The 17290-nt window shown below is 38.9% G+C and overlaps 1 protein-coding gene across 5 annotated transcripts in view; it reads left to right on the forward strand.

Annotated features, from left to right (window-relative positions):
• The window catches only part of LOC137236858 (axin-like), a 1106688-nt gene that overhangs the window by 654508 nt on the left and 434890 nt on the right, over nt 1–17290 (forward strand). For 4 of the 5 annotated variants that reach the window (XM_067759895.1, XM_067759898.1, XM_067759896.1 and 1 more), the window contains exon 5: nt 12278–12412. The exons of the other annotated variant lie outside the window; for it this stretch is intronic. In XM_067759895.1, the coding sequence (XP_067615996.1) occupies nt 12278–12412 (135 nt within the window). The remainder of the gene's footprint in view (nt 1–12277; nt 12413–17290) is intronic. 5 annotated transcript variants of the gene reach the window in all.

Below are 17290 nucleotides of genomic sequence, written 5' to 3' on the forward strand. Positions count from 1 at the left end.
CGATCGCCAATGATAGAAAACACGTTCCGGCACAAATCATGGCGGAGTGAGAATGGCAATATCCCGGCTAAGAAACACAAGGCGCCAGGTAATGACAGAATACCCGCCAGACACGGGGGCGAAGAGTTGGTAAAGAGCATGCATCAACTCCTACTGAAGCCCATAGTCAACAAACCAGTTGAACCTTATCAGTGCGCCTTCAGACCTGGTAAATCTACTATCGACCAGATATTCACGATGAGTCGGATCCTGGAGAAGTTTACGTTAAGAGAATCGACACTCACCAGCGTATCATCGACTTCAAAGCAGCGTTGACAGCCCAAAAAGAAGCTGCTTGTATGCTGCTATGTTTCAATTTAAGTTCCTTGCTCGGCGAAATGACGTTGAGCAACACCGCCAGCTCCGTAAGTATTGCGAAGGAACTCTCCATATCATTCGACCTCAGACAAGGCTTAAGACCAGGCGACTGTCTGTCGTGCGATTTCTTTAACATAATGCTGGAGAAGGTAGTTCTATCAGCAGAACTAAACCGTGATGGTACTATCTATTATAAGAGCGTACAATTACTGGCGTATGCTGATGATATTAACACTATTGACCTTCACAAACGCGCTGTGAGTTCTGCCTTCCCTGGTGAACAAAACGAAGTACTTGCTGTTATCCAAGAAAGAGTATAAAGAGATGTCCTCTCTCAACCAACAAAAATCACGCTCTACAAGGGAAACCTCCACTGAATTTGGAGAGACAGATGTAGGAAAACTTGACCACCCAATTGGCGACTATAATCGCGACACAGGGATAGCTGACGTGACTTGTTACCATGGCTTAACTATACAAGGTGGCAGCACGGGACAGCTGATTATGTACTTTTTATTTAATTTGATACATCAACTTCCGGCGCAGTACGATTTTGACATTAGTCTATCGAATTTACAAAAAAAAAAATACATGGAACTTTTATTTATGTTTGTAGGTATGTCACCATGTTGCCACCTTGAATAGTTCCGCCATGTTTGTTACGAAACGGCCAAAATTTAATTTACTTGAATACATTTTTTTCTTTGAGGAAAATCAAGCATTTTTGTTTTACTTAAGATCCTTTAATTATACAAAAATAAGCACCACCCTCTACCACTACTTACCCAACGTACTTCATTTTTATATAAAACTTATAGAAGTCCGGACACATTTCAGCAATTTAAAGCTAGTAAATTTGCTGTGCACCAACATTGGAACGAGTCCAAGTCGGCCTGAAGAAGAGCCAAGGAACTCAAATCGGTAGGACAGTAAGTGTAGCACAATTTTACATCATCCGCATACATTATATTATGGGAATATAATATTGTCTGTGGCAAGTCATTAATGAAAAGGGTAAAGAGCAAAGGGCCTAGATGACTTCCCTGGGGTACACCGGAGGAAACTCCGAACGATTCCGACAGATTGCACTTGAACAGGACTTTTTGGGTCCGGTTAGAAAGATAGCTTCTCAGCCACATTAATAGGTGAAACGGAAAGCCCAGTAAATCAAGCTTATGAATAAGTAACTCATGGTTAACGGTATCAAATGCTTTGCTGAAGTCCGTGTAGATGACATCCGTTTGCTTGTTCGCTAAAAATCCTTCCATAACTATAGTGGTGAAAAAATGGAGTAGTAGGTAGGAGCGGAGCAGAATACTCCGATTGACGTCACGCGAAAATTAATTTCACACCAAACCAAAGAGGATAAATATAATAAGAGACATCACTCGTTACTTTGCGTAATGTTATTCGTTAGGGTACTCGCAGGTTTTTTTTTGGGCGAGATGTGCATAAATGTCTTCTATACATTTCGTCGGGTATTTGTGTTTATTTTTCCAACTTTATTTATTTAATTAATTAATTCTCTTTCCAAAAGTAACATTTGGATAAGGTGCCTACACGGCATGGATAAATACGAGACAATTAAAAGTGTCCCTCACAGAAAATATTAGACATCAGTTTTTTTGATTTCCACGGAGTTACTCGCCACTCGTAGCAGACTGGTGGCTCTTATTTATTTATCCTCTTTGACCCAACTATGATTTATTTGCTCTCTCATTTTTGAATGCGTGATCTGTTTATTGGTTCATGGTCCGCACCGTTACGATCTTCTTTGACATTTCCTTGGCACTAACAATTATTTTTTTTTTTCTAACTATATTTTTTACTTCCTGTAGTATATTTTACATATGGGCAAGTCATGGGTTATGGACGCGATATGCGCACGCATTTAAACCTGCATAAAGAGAAACATGAGCAGCGGATTTAAAAGATATTGTTACAGATTTCAGGAAAATTCTTAATTATTCAGCATTTCTGTTATAGTTCGAATCGCTGAATTTTCGAATAAATAACTCGAATATTCAGTATAGCAAAATGTTCTTTATTTACAACTCTACTCTGGTAGAAGTTCTTCACAATTACAATACTGGCGTACTTCACATAAAGCGTGTTAAAATCAAACTGACTGATAATTCCCCAGCTTGCGCTGCTTTTATCGAGAGTACCTCGTTCGCTTATTTCTCCTATGGTCTTAACTTTTCGCAAATAGCCTTCTCGAACAGCTGCTTATTTATTTCTCCTATATGTACCTGATATTTAGGTTTGCCTTTTAGTTATATGCGTGTGTATGTGTGAGTAATAGGTTGGGTAAGGTTGAACTGGCCGGTCAATAATGATTTCGCATAGACTGAATGTGACCATAGTGTTACCAGAATTTGGTCGACGAAAAAACGAAAGAACCCCAATCGGGTACCAGGACTTTTGTTATAAACTAACTCCGTCCTCTTGGCAAGTACTAGAAGTTTTCAAGGGCCTAGCTTAATTGCTGCATCGAAATCTGGAAACTCTGCCGCTCCTTATAACTGTACCCTTCATCTGGCGAGCGCTGGAAACGAGCACGGAACGTGCTTAACCGTTTCTTCCTGAAGTTCGCCCTTTCTACTTATGCTGTTACTGACGAGGGCCAACTTATAAGCATGTGACGTCAGAAGGCAGTGCCCAATTAGTATGCCCATCGTGAGACTTAAGTCTTCTCTCTACAGAGATATGAGCCACTTTGTGAGTCTTATATAGTAGGCTTTGCACATTATCTTGGAAATATAGCAGCCCCGCGCTTCATGGATCATATGCACTTCCTGCCTCCTTTTTATTTCCCTCAACGAAATCGGACGTCTATCGTCGTTTCGGCGAGTCTTGTACCTTCCTTTGCCAACTCATCGGCCTTTTCGTTATCTTCTATCACTTTATTATATATATAGAAGTATGGTCCAGCCTGAGCGAAGTTTTTCCAATGCTTCTTTGCATTCCATAAGTCTTCTTGATAAAGTACTGTGTAGGATTATTGCCTTAATCGCCGCCTGACTATCAATATATACATATATTGACGCTTCCTCCAGAATTTCTGCTGCTTCACGGATTTAATTTCTGCTTGAAAGACGCTGAAGTAATCTGGCAGCCTGTTGGATCCCTCCATTAATTTGGAACCACCCGTATACACATGTTTAATATGTTCTGATATATATTGAACGATTTTCCGTCATCCCTTGTCAAATTTGGTTTCTAGACAAACCGGCCGGAAAATCGTTGCAATATACATCATTTATCCACCCTGTCGGAAAATCAAAAAAACAAAATAAGTCAGTTTAATATGTTCTGACATTTCTGCACCCTGGCATTTCTGCACCCTGCAGGCGGTTATGTAGAATGCCGTGCAATGCTGCTGTAATATTTTCCAAACTGCCCTCCACCTAAGTCTGTTCGTACCGATCAGACAAATCTCTCGATCCAAACTCTGTTAGCCTCTTCAAAAGAACTACCCTTTTTCTATTTCGTGGTTTTTCAACTTTCTGTATGCGGTAGATGACTTTGCTGATCCGCTTTACAACTTTGTACTGGCCTTCCCAGCTACACTGAAATTTCATGGAACACCTTTCCGCTGGCTAGATCTGTATAACAGTACCAAATCTCCCTCCAGGAAACCTTCCGAATTGTTCTCTTTGTCGTACTTGTCTTTCATCTTACTACTCCTGATCATGGTGCGCTGCCCCAGAGTCTGCCAATGGTCTACTTCGAAGAGCTTGACAGATTGGTTTTGTGTCATCAGTATCGATTTCACAACAGTAGTGCGCCCTAGCTTGAAACCACCCTTTCATTCTTTCTGGGAAATTCTCTCCTGCGTTTAAGTGCGTCCTTTGGGTTTGTCAATGCCAGTGTTCTCACCGCAGGTAAATTCGGTTTTGATTTGTTTCTACCATTTGTTCCATCAATCTCTGCTCGGTCTACTGCCCTCGACTTTTGTGGTCTTTGTCGATACTACTCCACCAACACTCACTGCTGAACCCCTTTTCAAAGCTGAAGTTAAGTGGTAAATCCTCGTTCTTATATCGGATTATCATTCTTTGCATGTCGTTCCTCATGCCATGGTCCACTCCCAATATGAATTCATCAACAATCTCTGCCACAACGAATTTGTGTAGAATCCTGACCTTCCCAATCAGGACTTCACATACCACTTCTCCCTGGCGAGTATAGCCAGTGACCGTACGTAATCTTGCTCCATGTAATAGCTTTACTCTCCTGTTGACCAAATCATGTTTTTGAAACCACTAGACTCGAGGCCGGAAAGACAGGCTGTTTTCTGAATCAGTGCATGTAATAACGTTTCAGCAAATGTTGGCTTTGCGTTTGGGTATATAGCTCGCTTCGTTTCGACGTCCTTTATTCCATTTTAAAAGCTCTAAATTTTTACCATCTCGATGTATTCCACTGGTGTGTCCCCATTTGCGAGATGGGCCAACCTTTCAATGTCCGACGCGAACTCCTGCAATGTTTCATTGGCCTTCTGCAAGCGGCTCTGCAACTCAATTTGATATATCTGTTCCCTATGCTCGCTTCCGTAGCGTGTTTCGACTGCGACCATCAATGTTTCATAATTGATTCGTTCTCCTGGAATGGTCTGTAAGATTTCAGCAGCAGGGGCCTTTTAACGCTGCTGAATTTAAATCGTTTTCCACCTGGTCTTTCCAGTGGAGTGGGCCGTCCGTTTAAAGCGGAGTATCATCTGTCATTCCCATAATATAGCCTAGCAGCTGTGTTTTAATTTAATGGAATATGTTGATGTCTGCGTCAAACTCGTACACCTCATCATTAAATATTCATCTGTACTCGCCGTCGCCGACGCGTAGATGTCCGTAAATCTTTCGAAAACCCTTTCTCTCGAACATTCCCAGAGTCGCCTCATATGATGTTGTAGAGCATGATTTTCGTTTGCCGAGAAAGGACTTTACTTTTCCATAATGCTAAATATTTATTAAACACGTAGTTAATGTCCAAGCAGCTATTAAGCTAGATCATATTTTATTTATTATTTATTTAAAGTCGACGACAAACTATGGTCGACTGCATAATATAAAAGATATATAAATATACAACTCGAAAGTTAAAATTGAAGATATATCGAGATTTCAACAATGTTATAATACAAACAAAGATATATTATTGAACATCAATCTTTAACTTCAGACTACAACAATAATAAGAAATATGAGCAGAAATAAGATCTTATACCGAGATCTTATACTGGCGGAATGCATCAGATTCCGCTCAGCATGATTTCGGAATGCAGTGGATTCCAATATTGCTGTTGGAATGCAACAAGATTCCAATCAGCATGTCATGGGAATCCGGCAGTGCTAAGAGTAGTGTCCTCATTACACGCCATCACAAGGCATACAAAAGTAACATGACCTGTGTTGTTGGAATGCACCGGATTCCAATCAGGTCGATGCCTGACGCACAAGATTATACTGCCGGAGTGCATACGATTCCGGTCAGTGAATCATGAGAAAGCATGTTTTTAACGTTGTTGGAATGCACCAGATTCCAATCAACACAGTACTGTCTTGCTCCTTCTTAATGATAAATGTTGATAAATGTTCCTCCATCCTTCAACGGGGTAGTGCCTGTTTTTTACGGAAGACATAAATGCCGGCAAATTAAATTAAATTAGCTCGTAACTCTTAAATTGATACTTGCCTATCTTGCATTATTGCAATACGTATAGTGGCAAAAGTACATTCAAGACTGATACAGCTATATAAGTCATTGTAGTGCGCGCACCAGATAAGAAGAGGATTATTTTCAGCAAAGTTTCGTCGAAGAAGGTGTAAATAAAAAGGAACGTAGTGTCTGGATACTCTAGGGGGAACCGCAAAAAACAAGCGGCTGAGAAGGTCCGCAGAATCAATTTCTCCAATAATGAGCTTATGGATGAACAATATCCCCAGTAATATTCTCCGATTTTCCAGAGTGGGTAAGTTAATAAGAAGAAGTCTACTTCTGTATGGAGGAAGATGGAGACTTGAGTCTCAATTAAGGCCGCGCAATGCACATATCAAAAATTGCTTTTGAACTGACTCAAGACGCTTTATATGCTTTTGAGAAACAGGGGACCAAACGCATGAGCAATACTCGAGTATTGGACGAACCAGCGATGTGTAAAGAACCTTAGTGAGGTACGGATCATTGAACTCTTTAGCCCATCTTTTAACAAATCCAAGTAAACCCAACGCCTTGTTGGCAATAGATGAAATATGCATGTTAAAATTCAATTTCCGATCAAAAAGGACACCTAGATCATTTGCAATAGATATACGCTCCAAAGGCGTACCATCTATTACATTAGGTTCCAATGCTGGCTTCACTCGGTGAAATGTCATATGCTTACATTTAGAGCAATTTAAAGCTAGTAAATTTGTTGTGCACCAACATTGGAACGAGTCCAAGTCGGCCTGAAGAAGATCCAAGGAACTCAAATCGGTAGGACAGTAAGTGTAGCAAAGTTTTACATCATCCGCATACATTATAGTATGGGAATATAATATTGTCTGTGGCAAGTCATTAATGAAAAGGGTAAAGAGCAAAGAGCCTAGATGACTTCCCTGGGGTACACCGGAGGAAACTCCGAACGGTTCCGACAGATTGCACTTGAACAGGACTTTTTGGGTCCGGTTATAAAGATAGCCTTTCAGCCACATTAATAAGTGAAACGGAAAGCCCAGTAAATCAAGCTTATGAATAAGTAACTCATGGTTAACGGTATCAAATGCTTTGCTAAAGTCCGTGTAGATGACATCCGTTTGCTTGTTCGCTAAAAATTCTTCCATAACCATAGAGGTGAATACAAGCAAATTTGTAGTGGTTGACCTTTGACTAATGAAACCGTGTTGGCATGGAGATAAAAGACTAGAACACTGATATTGGTGTTGACTGGTAATAATCTGTTCAAACACTTTAGGAATGGCTGAAAGTTTAGCAACACCCCTGTAGTTTTCAACTTTTGACCTACTATCTTTTTTATGCAGGGGTATAATAAAAGACGGTTTCCAAAGTGGCGGGAATGATGCAGATCCCAGAGATAGCTCAAATAATCTTAAAATAGGCTCATACATGTTTTCGGCGCAGTACCTAAGCACGTACTAGGAACACCGTCCGGTCCTGGAGAAAATGTGGGCTTCAAAGATAGAAGACTCTGCAGAACAATATTACCATCAATAGCAGGATTCCTAATGGAATTCGAGCTATCTAAGCGATAGGGGTATTGACCGGAATGAAAACCACTGGATGGATACGTGGAATTAAAGAACTCAGAAAATAGTTCAGCAACGTCGTCATCAGTGCAAGCTTTTTTACATCCAAATATTAATGAGGGAGGATACCCAGAAGTTTTCCGCTTTGAATTTACGAAACTGTAAAACTTTTTTGCATTTTTAAAAAATTGGGCTTTACAACAACTCAAGTAATTTTTATAAGAAAGCTGATTAAGACGGTGAAATTTAGAACGAGCTATTAGATATTTAGAAAGGGTCTGCAGATGCTCCAGATTTCTTTAATCTCTTAAAAAGGCTAGATTTAATGTTATTAAGTCTGATAAGTTGCCTTGAAAACCAAGGTTAGCGAGTAGGAATGCAGGTATCAAAGAAGGCATCAAATATACTGTAAAATATAGAGATTGCCGATCGACATCAATGCAAGCATAGAGATCCGACCAATCATGGGAAGCCAACAGATCATTGAGCATTTTGAAAATCGCTTTGTAGAAGCATCTAGATCGGGGACGAGACTGTACTTGAATCCTACGGGGTAGGCTGATATCAAGTGATATCTCTTGCGGAGGGTGAAGAGGGTCTTCTGGAAGGGATAAAGGTAGAATTTGCGTAAGGGCAGTACACACCGAGCCATTCACGAATACTAAATCAAGCATTTTATTCCAACTATTTGGAACATTGTTAATCTGTAAAAGAGATGAGTCTAACAAGCAATTGAGAAACTCATGTTGAGCAGTGGGAGTTAAAAAATTTGAATCACTCATATTAACCCAATTAACTGTTGGCAAGTTAAAGTCACCAACAACAACAAGTCGATCGTCATCTCCCAACTGCGAATACAAATCGCAGATGGCCGAGCTATGACTAGCATAAACATCCATATCCGAATGAGGTGATATACACGAACAGCAAACAATTACGCTATAGCTACCGAATGAAAGCCTAACTGCTATGAATTGGATATGAGAGATATTGTCCAGCGAAATCAACTCAGATGATAGGTTAGATTCAACAGTAATAAGGACACCTTCCGCTCTAGAGATGCGATCACGCCGCAAAACAGCATATTTATTTGAAAAAACCTCAGAATTGTAATTATCAGGCTTTAGCCAGGTCTCCATAAAAGCTATAACTTGTGCAGAAAAGTTGAAAGAATTAAGGAAGAATGGAACAAGTTTTGATCGTAAACCACGAACATTTTGGTAATTAATGAGAAGACGGGACAGATCAGCAATTACCTTTGTGGTGTTATTACTGTGTTCGTCATACCGTTTTTAAGCTGCAATAAAACAGGTTCGGCCCTCGCCTTTCTTGTGAACAAGTGAACCACAGTATGCTTAGGCCAAAAAAAGGAATCAAGTACCTTATCGATATATTCATCTGAAAGAGATATTTTGAATGAGTAGTTGTCTCTCTCATATTTAAAGTTAAATTTATACATATCGATATTACTAGTGGGTGCAATACCAAGTTTAGAGCAAACGTAATGAGCAATATCATTTTCGGTAAGCGAGGAGTGTAATCGGGACACAAATACAGCCCTACGAGGTGGCACGGCAGCCATTTGCAAAGGAGTAGCGGATAGCGCACCAGAGAGCTGGGAAGGTGCGGCCGTTGTAGGACAGTTGACAGAAAACGCATTGCTTGACGTAGCGTTGGTTATCGAGCCCGTCGATGAAGTACTATTTTTATACTCAGTTGAGCAGAGCTCACAGAGTATATTAACTTTGTTCGCATAACGGTAATCCGTAACGGCATAAACTAATCGAGATAGATATAGACTTCTATATATCAAAATGATCTGGGTGAAAAAAGCAATTCATTTAGGCATGTCCGTCCGTCCGTCTGTAAACACGATAACTTGAGTAAATTTTGAGGTATCTTGATGAAATTTCGTGTGTAGGTTCCTGGGCGCTCATCTCAGATCGCTATTTAAAACGAACGAAATCGGACTACAACCACGCCCACTTTTTCGATATCGAAAATTCCGAAAAACCGAAAAAGTGCGATAATTCATTACCAAAGACGGATAAAGCGATGAAACTTGGTAGGTGCGTTGACCGTATTACGCAAAATAGAAAATTAGAAAAATTTTGAGCGTGGCACCCCCCACTTTTAAAAGAAGGTAATTTAAAACTTTTGCAAGCTGTAATTTGGCAGTCGTTGAAGATATCATGATGAAATTTTGTAGGCACGTTACTCCTATTACTATATGTGTGCTAAATAAAAATTAGCGAAATCGTATGACGAACACGTCCACTTTAAAAAAAAAAATTTTTTTATGAGTCAAATTTTAACAAAAAATTTAATACCTTTACAGTATAAAAGTAAATTATGTCAACATTCGACTCCAGTAATGATATGGTGCAACAAAATACAAAGATAAAAGAAAATTTCAAAATGGGCGTAGCTCCGCCCTTTTTCATTTAATTCGTCTAGAATACTTTTAATGCCATAAGTCGAACAAAAATTTACCAATCCTTGTGAAATTTGGTAGGGACATAGATTCTATGACGATAACTAAGGCCCAATACGTTTTCAATAATCATTAACACCTTTCATTTGATACACATGTCATACAAACACATACCAGAGTTACCCTAGGTTCATTTTGCTAAATGGTGATTTTCCCTTATTTTGTCTCCAAAGCTCTCAGCTGAGTATGTAATGTTCGGTTACACCCGAACTTAGCCTTCCTTACTTGTTTTCAGGTACAGTATCGCTAGCAACAACCCCAGTATCGGTAACTGTTATTATTGGAGCTAAAGATACCGGTGGATGTGTAGGATGAATTGGGGAGTCCAGCGAAATCAACATTGGTGACGTAGAACAAACAGCCACAAAGGTACCACTGCACAGTTGGTGCATCACTTAATTTGCCAGAGATCGTCTTGCTAAAAGGTTAAGGTCACGAAATCTAATAAAAATATTGTTGAACTCTTTCTGAGTTTGCCTCAAAAAAGCTCGCATGTCATTTTCTACGGAACGATAATCATGACATGTCCAGTTCAGTCCAATTTTGCTAGATATTAGGTCAACAACCCGACCGCCTATGTGAGAGAAACTTGCACAGCTAACATGAGCCATATTATCACAGATCCAATAATAAACATAAGTATCACCACGGGAAATTTTCGTTTGATTGGTGCACTTCTTGACACAGCAATCCAACATAATTGCAAAGTTAAACAAACCCAAAAGAAAAATAGGCAAACGAAACTATAAGTATAGGATAAATTGAATAGCTGTTCAAAAAATATGAGCGAGAGTTATTTTGGAGCACTGGATGCAAATCGCAAGACAGCGTATAGCTAGCAGTGAACACAATAGAAAGCAAAAAGTGCACACAATGGCTTGCTAATAGCAGCTACCAACAAAAAGGTATGCGGTTATCACAAATTTTTGTGAAAATCTATGATCTATGAACACACAGACTGAATGTTTAAATTGCACAAAAAGCCACTATGTATATTGCACTGTGTAAAGATTTAATACGAAATTAAACTTATAAACTGTTTTCTATTATATTAATGAATATTTATAAAAGATAAAACTTGTTTACAAAGTAAAAAGAATAGCAGTTCGAAGAGCGATCAAAAACACGTCCGCGCACGGCAAGGTTACTTCTAGTATTTGCCAATAAAACGGAGTTGTTTTATAACCTAATTGGAGGTTTTCTTTTCGTACAATCAGGGTATGTGAGGTCTTTAATGAACGGCCAGTTTTGTTGGAGAGCATGATTTTCGTTTGCCGAGAAAGGCCTTTACTTTTCCATAATGCTAAATATTTATTAAACACGTAGTTAATGTCCAAGCAGCTATAAAGCTAGATCATAGATACTTTTGGTATTTGCCAAGAAAACGGAGTTGTTTTATAACCTAATTGGAGGTTTTCTTTTCGTATATTCAGTATATGTAAGGCCTTTAATGAACGGCCAATTTCCTAACCAAATGTGTAAATAATGTCATTGTGTATGAGCTGGCAGCGTGAGGTAAGAAAAGTGCTCATTTTAAAGGTCCAAGTCATCTCGTTCCCACCAGTTGAAATACTTCCGAGCAAAGGAGTGATCAAAATGTCCAGTTATTTGCTCGTGGGGTGATATACTTTCAATTTTTAAACAGATGAAATGTGAATGTTTTTGCTTTTAAATTTTGTTGTGTTGTTTTGGTTTTCTTTTGTTATTTTCCCTGTTTCCACGTTTTGTGGGAATGCTTGAAGCCCTTTCCAGCGCCCCATTCACAATGGCACTGATTTTATCCTCTGAAACGGTGCACAACTCCGGTCATTAGGTTGTTAAGGGTGTTATACGTTAGTATAAACATTTTATAATTTAAACTCAAGTTTCTGATGATTCTCATTTTTACTGGAAACCACCGTCTTTTTAAGTATATACATTTTACATTTCTTATAATAATTTATTATTTTTTACTTTTGTATTTATTTTCATTTGTTAACATCATGATTTGTTACTCACAAACATTGGTTCACCAACAACAATCCAACAAATTACTCCATCCGGCATGTTTCCTTTCGCTTTACAACGTTATGGTTAAATATTTGTATATGTTTATTTATACTTGTGATATATATACGATGTAAATGGATATCTTGCATGGAAATATTCTTTATACCAAATTCCTGCATGCGAGTAGAGCTCATGGTTATGTGTACCCTGCGAGTGCGAATACTTCTTATGTTCCGAACTCGCGGGTGGATTCGGAGAGAGCGAGTGTAAGTTCTGGTGGTCGAACTGATTCTGATACAATGTCTATATCTAGCTGTTCCATGTAAGTACAAAAATATACCAATAAAATAACTTAAGCAAATTCGACTCCGCGATAAAAGCTTTACTTTTTACTCAAAACCACTTTGGGAACGGATTAGATTTCTAGTGGAAAAAAATGGAGGTTTTATTTACAGAATTTCTAAAAACTACGCAAAAGCCTGCTAACTCCATAAGTTTTCATTACATTTTCAAAGTTATAATAAAGTTGAGTAACGGTTTCATTCAGTTAAGTTTGTTCGTTCTAATGTAATACCAATTTCACACAGAGAACTTTAAATAATTACTAAAGTTTTCTACATTAAAACGCTTACTGAACATAATCTCTCATACAAAATAAAAATTCACAATTATTTAATTAGGGCTACATTGAAAGCATAATCGAAAAAAGTCGGGCCAGCTTTAATTGGCTCTTAATATTTTTTTTTTGTCAATGTAACGAATGACAACAAAAAATAAAATATATTGGATATATTATGTCAGAAGCAGAATAAAAAGTAAGAATTTGATCTCTGCAGCGTTTGCAACAAGAGATATTATGTTTTGTACTTATTCAGAGCTGTATTGGCCGTTGAGTTCAAAGCAAAGAACTAATTTTTTTCTTTTCTAACTCCGTTGCGTATTTACATTTATACAAACATTTAATCACTTAACATTTAAAATCAAACATCCACACTCTATCTCATCTGTTCGTCATTTTCATTCATTTCAAGAGATATTATGGCTTTTATGGTATTAAGCAAGGTATTGGGCGTTCAATTAGAAAACATCTTTCTAAGCAGGGTTGCCAATCGGCATTGCTCTTGCAAAGACTCCAAGCGTATTTCTGCCATCAAAAGCTCATTAGTGTAGATTTATTCGCCTTGCATAAAACATGAATGCTCCGTTCCGCCGATTTGTAGGAAAAATTAAAAAAATGAGAACGACGCAAATTGGAGAAGCTCGGCCTATTCTCCTGGGAGGTTAATAGCACCAAGTACTTTTTTGTATGTTTGGGTGCAATATGTAAGAATGAAAACATGTATGTATGTACTTTTATTAGATGATCTACAAAGGGAGGGTGGAGCCGTTTGTAGAAGTACATGCAAGTGGGGAAAGCTTTTCACCATCTGGGAATGGCCAGAGCCATTATTTTGCATGCGGTTCAAGCAGCTCCCTACTTCCAGCTACCTCTGGGTAGCCACCAAACATCCGTTAAATGGTGAGCTAATGTGAGAAGGGGACAACCACTATGACATACTCGGTTTAAGGACTAGCTGTGGGATTTTCATCGGCAGAGTTTGTCCACCACAAGGGGCGGCTGCAAGCGGGCGTCTGTCTTGAATCATGCATATAAATGTGCAAATAATATTTTCATCCCCGCTGAGCGCCTTGTGCGCTGGGCTTGGGACCCGCCACGTCAAACCACACTATTAAAAAATCAAAAAAGCCTCGGGTAAGCCTTAACGGACGACGACTAGGGCAAACGTTTAAAGATGGTTTGAGGGCGTGACCTGGAATGTCCGTTCCCGAAATTGGATTGATGCAGATGCTTCGCTGGTTGATGTGCTCATCAAAGCAGAATCTGACATCACCGCCATCCAAGAAATGTTATGGACGAAGCAAGGAAGGAAGAAACAAGGTTAAAAATAGACACCTTTACTGGAGTGGCCATAGAAATACGCGTAGTTTCGGCGTCGGACTCGTGGTGGGAGAGAGACTATGTCGCCTAGTACTGACGTTCACGGCTCTGGACAAATGTCTCGTCGCTATCCGAATAAAAGCCAAATTCAATAAAGTTTGGTTTTTGTCCCTGAGGAAGCTAAGGAATTTAGCGAAACGTTGGGCGATCTAGTGAAGGAGAATGATGCAGTTTTTACTTGCACTTTGCACCTATTAGATCCCATAGCCTAATCATAATCACAAATATTATAAGCAAACAAGGATCAGCACCAAATAAACAAAAGCCATTCAGTTGTGCCCATGCACCGACGGAGGAGAAAGACGATAAGGTGAAAGACACTTTCTACGAACGTATACAACACTCTCGCCATTATATAAAATTGGTGCTTTGCAATTTTAACGCCAGGGTGGGCAAAAAAGGGGTTTTTGGCCCCGCAGTCGGAAAGTTCAGCCAACACGCTGAACCCTCTCCTAATGGACTGAGACTGGTCGAGACATGGTCATATCCAGCACGAGGCTCATGCATAAAAATATACATCAAGCTACATGACTGCTTTCTGATCGAAATACACGCGATCAGGTCGACCAGGCTGTGATAGACGGACGGCATGCCTCCAGTGTTTTCGATGTGCGAACGATCCGAGGACCTAACATCGACTCGGATCATTATTTCGTCGCGCCCGCCTCTGCGCAGCCTAAGCCAAGGAGTAAAAACTCAAGGAAACTTAGACCTCGAAAGCTACAATCGCAAAAGACTGCCAATGTTTTCGCAACTCTCCTGCTCTCGGAGAGCACATGTTAACACGACGGAATGTAGGAGCAGTGGGTGCATATCTCTAAAGCGCTTCATACCGTCATCGAGGAAACAATTGATTATCGGCGACCACAGAAAAACGACTGGTACGACGAAGAATGCCGCGTTGCAACCGAAAGAAAACAGGCTGCCAGCGGCCTGAAAAGGAAATCGAGACGTCTTACAGAAAAAAACAGAGGTAGGAATGCGAGGAGCTTGAGCTGTTAAATAAAATAAATGTAAGGCGCGATAACCTCCGAAGAGATCTGAGGCCAAGCTTCTCTTCCAATTTGCGTCGTGCTCCTATTTCTTTTTTCCTACAAATTGGCGGAATGGGACCTACTAGTTTTATGCCGACTGCGAACGGCATCTGCAAGGCAGATTGAGTTTTTACTGAGAGCTTTTCATGGCAGAAATACACTCGGAGTGCTTGCCAAACACTGCCGAGGGGCGACCCCGCTTAGAAAAATTTTCTTCTAATTGAAAAAACTTGTTTCTAAAGTTGTTGATGTTGCTTTTCCCGGAGCGTGAACCCAGGATCTTCGGTGTCGTAGGCGGAGTACGGCTACCATCACACCACGGCGGACGCCGCTTGAGCTGTTAGCCACCAGTAATAACGCCCGCAAATTTTACCAACAATTTTTACGACAGACGGAAGGTTTTAAGTCCGAGGTAAACAGCGATTTACCGCACAGGGATGATGAGGAGCATGCGTTATCTTTTTAGGAAAATATGGTCGGACGAGCGCATCCCGTCGATTACGGCAAATTATGTCCAAGAACTATTTTCCTAACTGGTCTACAAGGTCGTTTTCGAAAAGAGGCACTTTAACTTCACATAAAGTTGGCGATGCATCATAAAAAAAGCTGAATATATTTTTTTTAAATTTATAAAATATGGCACTTGTATACGGAAAATGTGCGGCATATTCGTGTACAAGCATTCTTTTCCCAATTGGTAGTTTTTCACGGAGTAACTCGTTAACTTCACATGAATATTTTCTAAAATATATTCGTGGCAAAATTGTTTCTTTCACGGATAATTTACGGTAAATTTCCCCGCAGGAATTATTTCGCGAACTGGTCATAACAGTTGTTTTGCCCACTTCAGAGATGTATTTGCAACGCGCTCCTTTTAATTTCCCTTCTTATAGGTGGGACGGGACATGCATATTTTACAATTCCTCCGACGGCATCTGCAAGGAAGATAAATTTTCACTGAGAAGCTCCCTATGCACAGTGTTTCGTGTAGAACAAGCTAGCTGGACAAATTTATTTTATGAGATTTTCCGTTTCATATGCAGTCATTTATTACAACTACGTCATTTTTGTCAGCCATATGTTGTTTTTTTTATTTTTTTCCAAAATTTTACTTTATATGCATACATTTGCTTATTTCATATACAGTAACTCATGTGAATAAGTGACATAGATCCAAAAAAATTTAAAGGACTTAAGAATATTACTTTATTGTACTTAAATTGAATGGAATATAAATCTCAATACTCTAAAAAATTCTAAAAATTCGGAAAAAAGAATTAAAATTTTTTATGAAAATTCGTCGAATTTTTTAAATATAATTTAGTTTTTGTTATAGATCGTGACAAATTTTCTTATGGGAAATTAGTTAAAATAAATTTGCGAAAGCGAAAATTCTAAGAATTATCCAAAAAGGGGTGTCTACTTATTTATATGAGTGACTGTACATATGTACATACATATTTTGTATTTATTTGAGTATTTATCCTGGCACTACAATTTTTACAAAATTATTTTATAGTACCAGTCAGGAATGTAAAAGTGAATTGCAATAATAATAATAACAATGTAAATAATTAAATTAATTATGTGAAAATTACTTATTACAATAACTTAAAAGTAAAGTATCATACAAAGTAGAAAAGACGATAGATTTAAATTGAATAAAACCTGATCCAACAAAAAATTATAGGGTAGGTTTTCTTTTATAATTATGTTATTATTCGCTATCATCACTTTCATTGGATGAGTCACTTGTGGAATAGTCATGAACATCAGCAACACTACTGTGAAAGCTTGAAACAACTGGGGTATTTATTGACTCCTCAACATTATCGGGGGACAGTAAATTTAAGACTTCTGAAGTCAGACTTTTAAATTTTTTCTTAGGTATCTCCCTAGAACTGTTAACTAAAGGATCCGATGTTATAAGCAACATATTCATAAGATCTCTATTCGTGGCCTCACGCGACTGCTTTTGTGTGTTATCAGACCTGAATCGTCTCAAATCTTTGTTACGGGCTTCCTGTGCTTCCTCGGAAAGTTGACCAATAGGTAAAATTGCTGATTTTATAATATCAGTACTATGCACTAAGAATTTATGAACTGTAACAGGCATATTAAACCATGGATAGAGATCTATGTATAGTTGTTTAGTCTCGACCGCAAA

Source organism: Eurosta solidaginis, chromosome 1, assembly GCF_040869045.1.
Source record: "Eurosta solidaginis isolate ZX-2024a chromosome 1, ASM4086904v1, whole genome shotgun sequence".
Taxonomy (NCBI): Eukaryota; Metazoa; Arthropoda; class Insecta; order Diptera; family Tephritidae; genus Eurosta; species Eurosta solidaginis.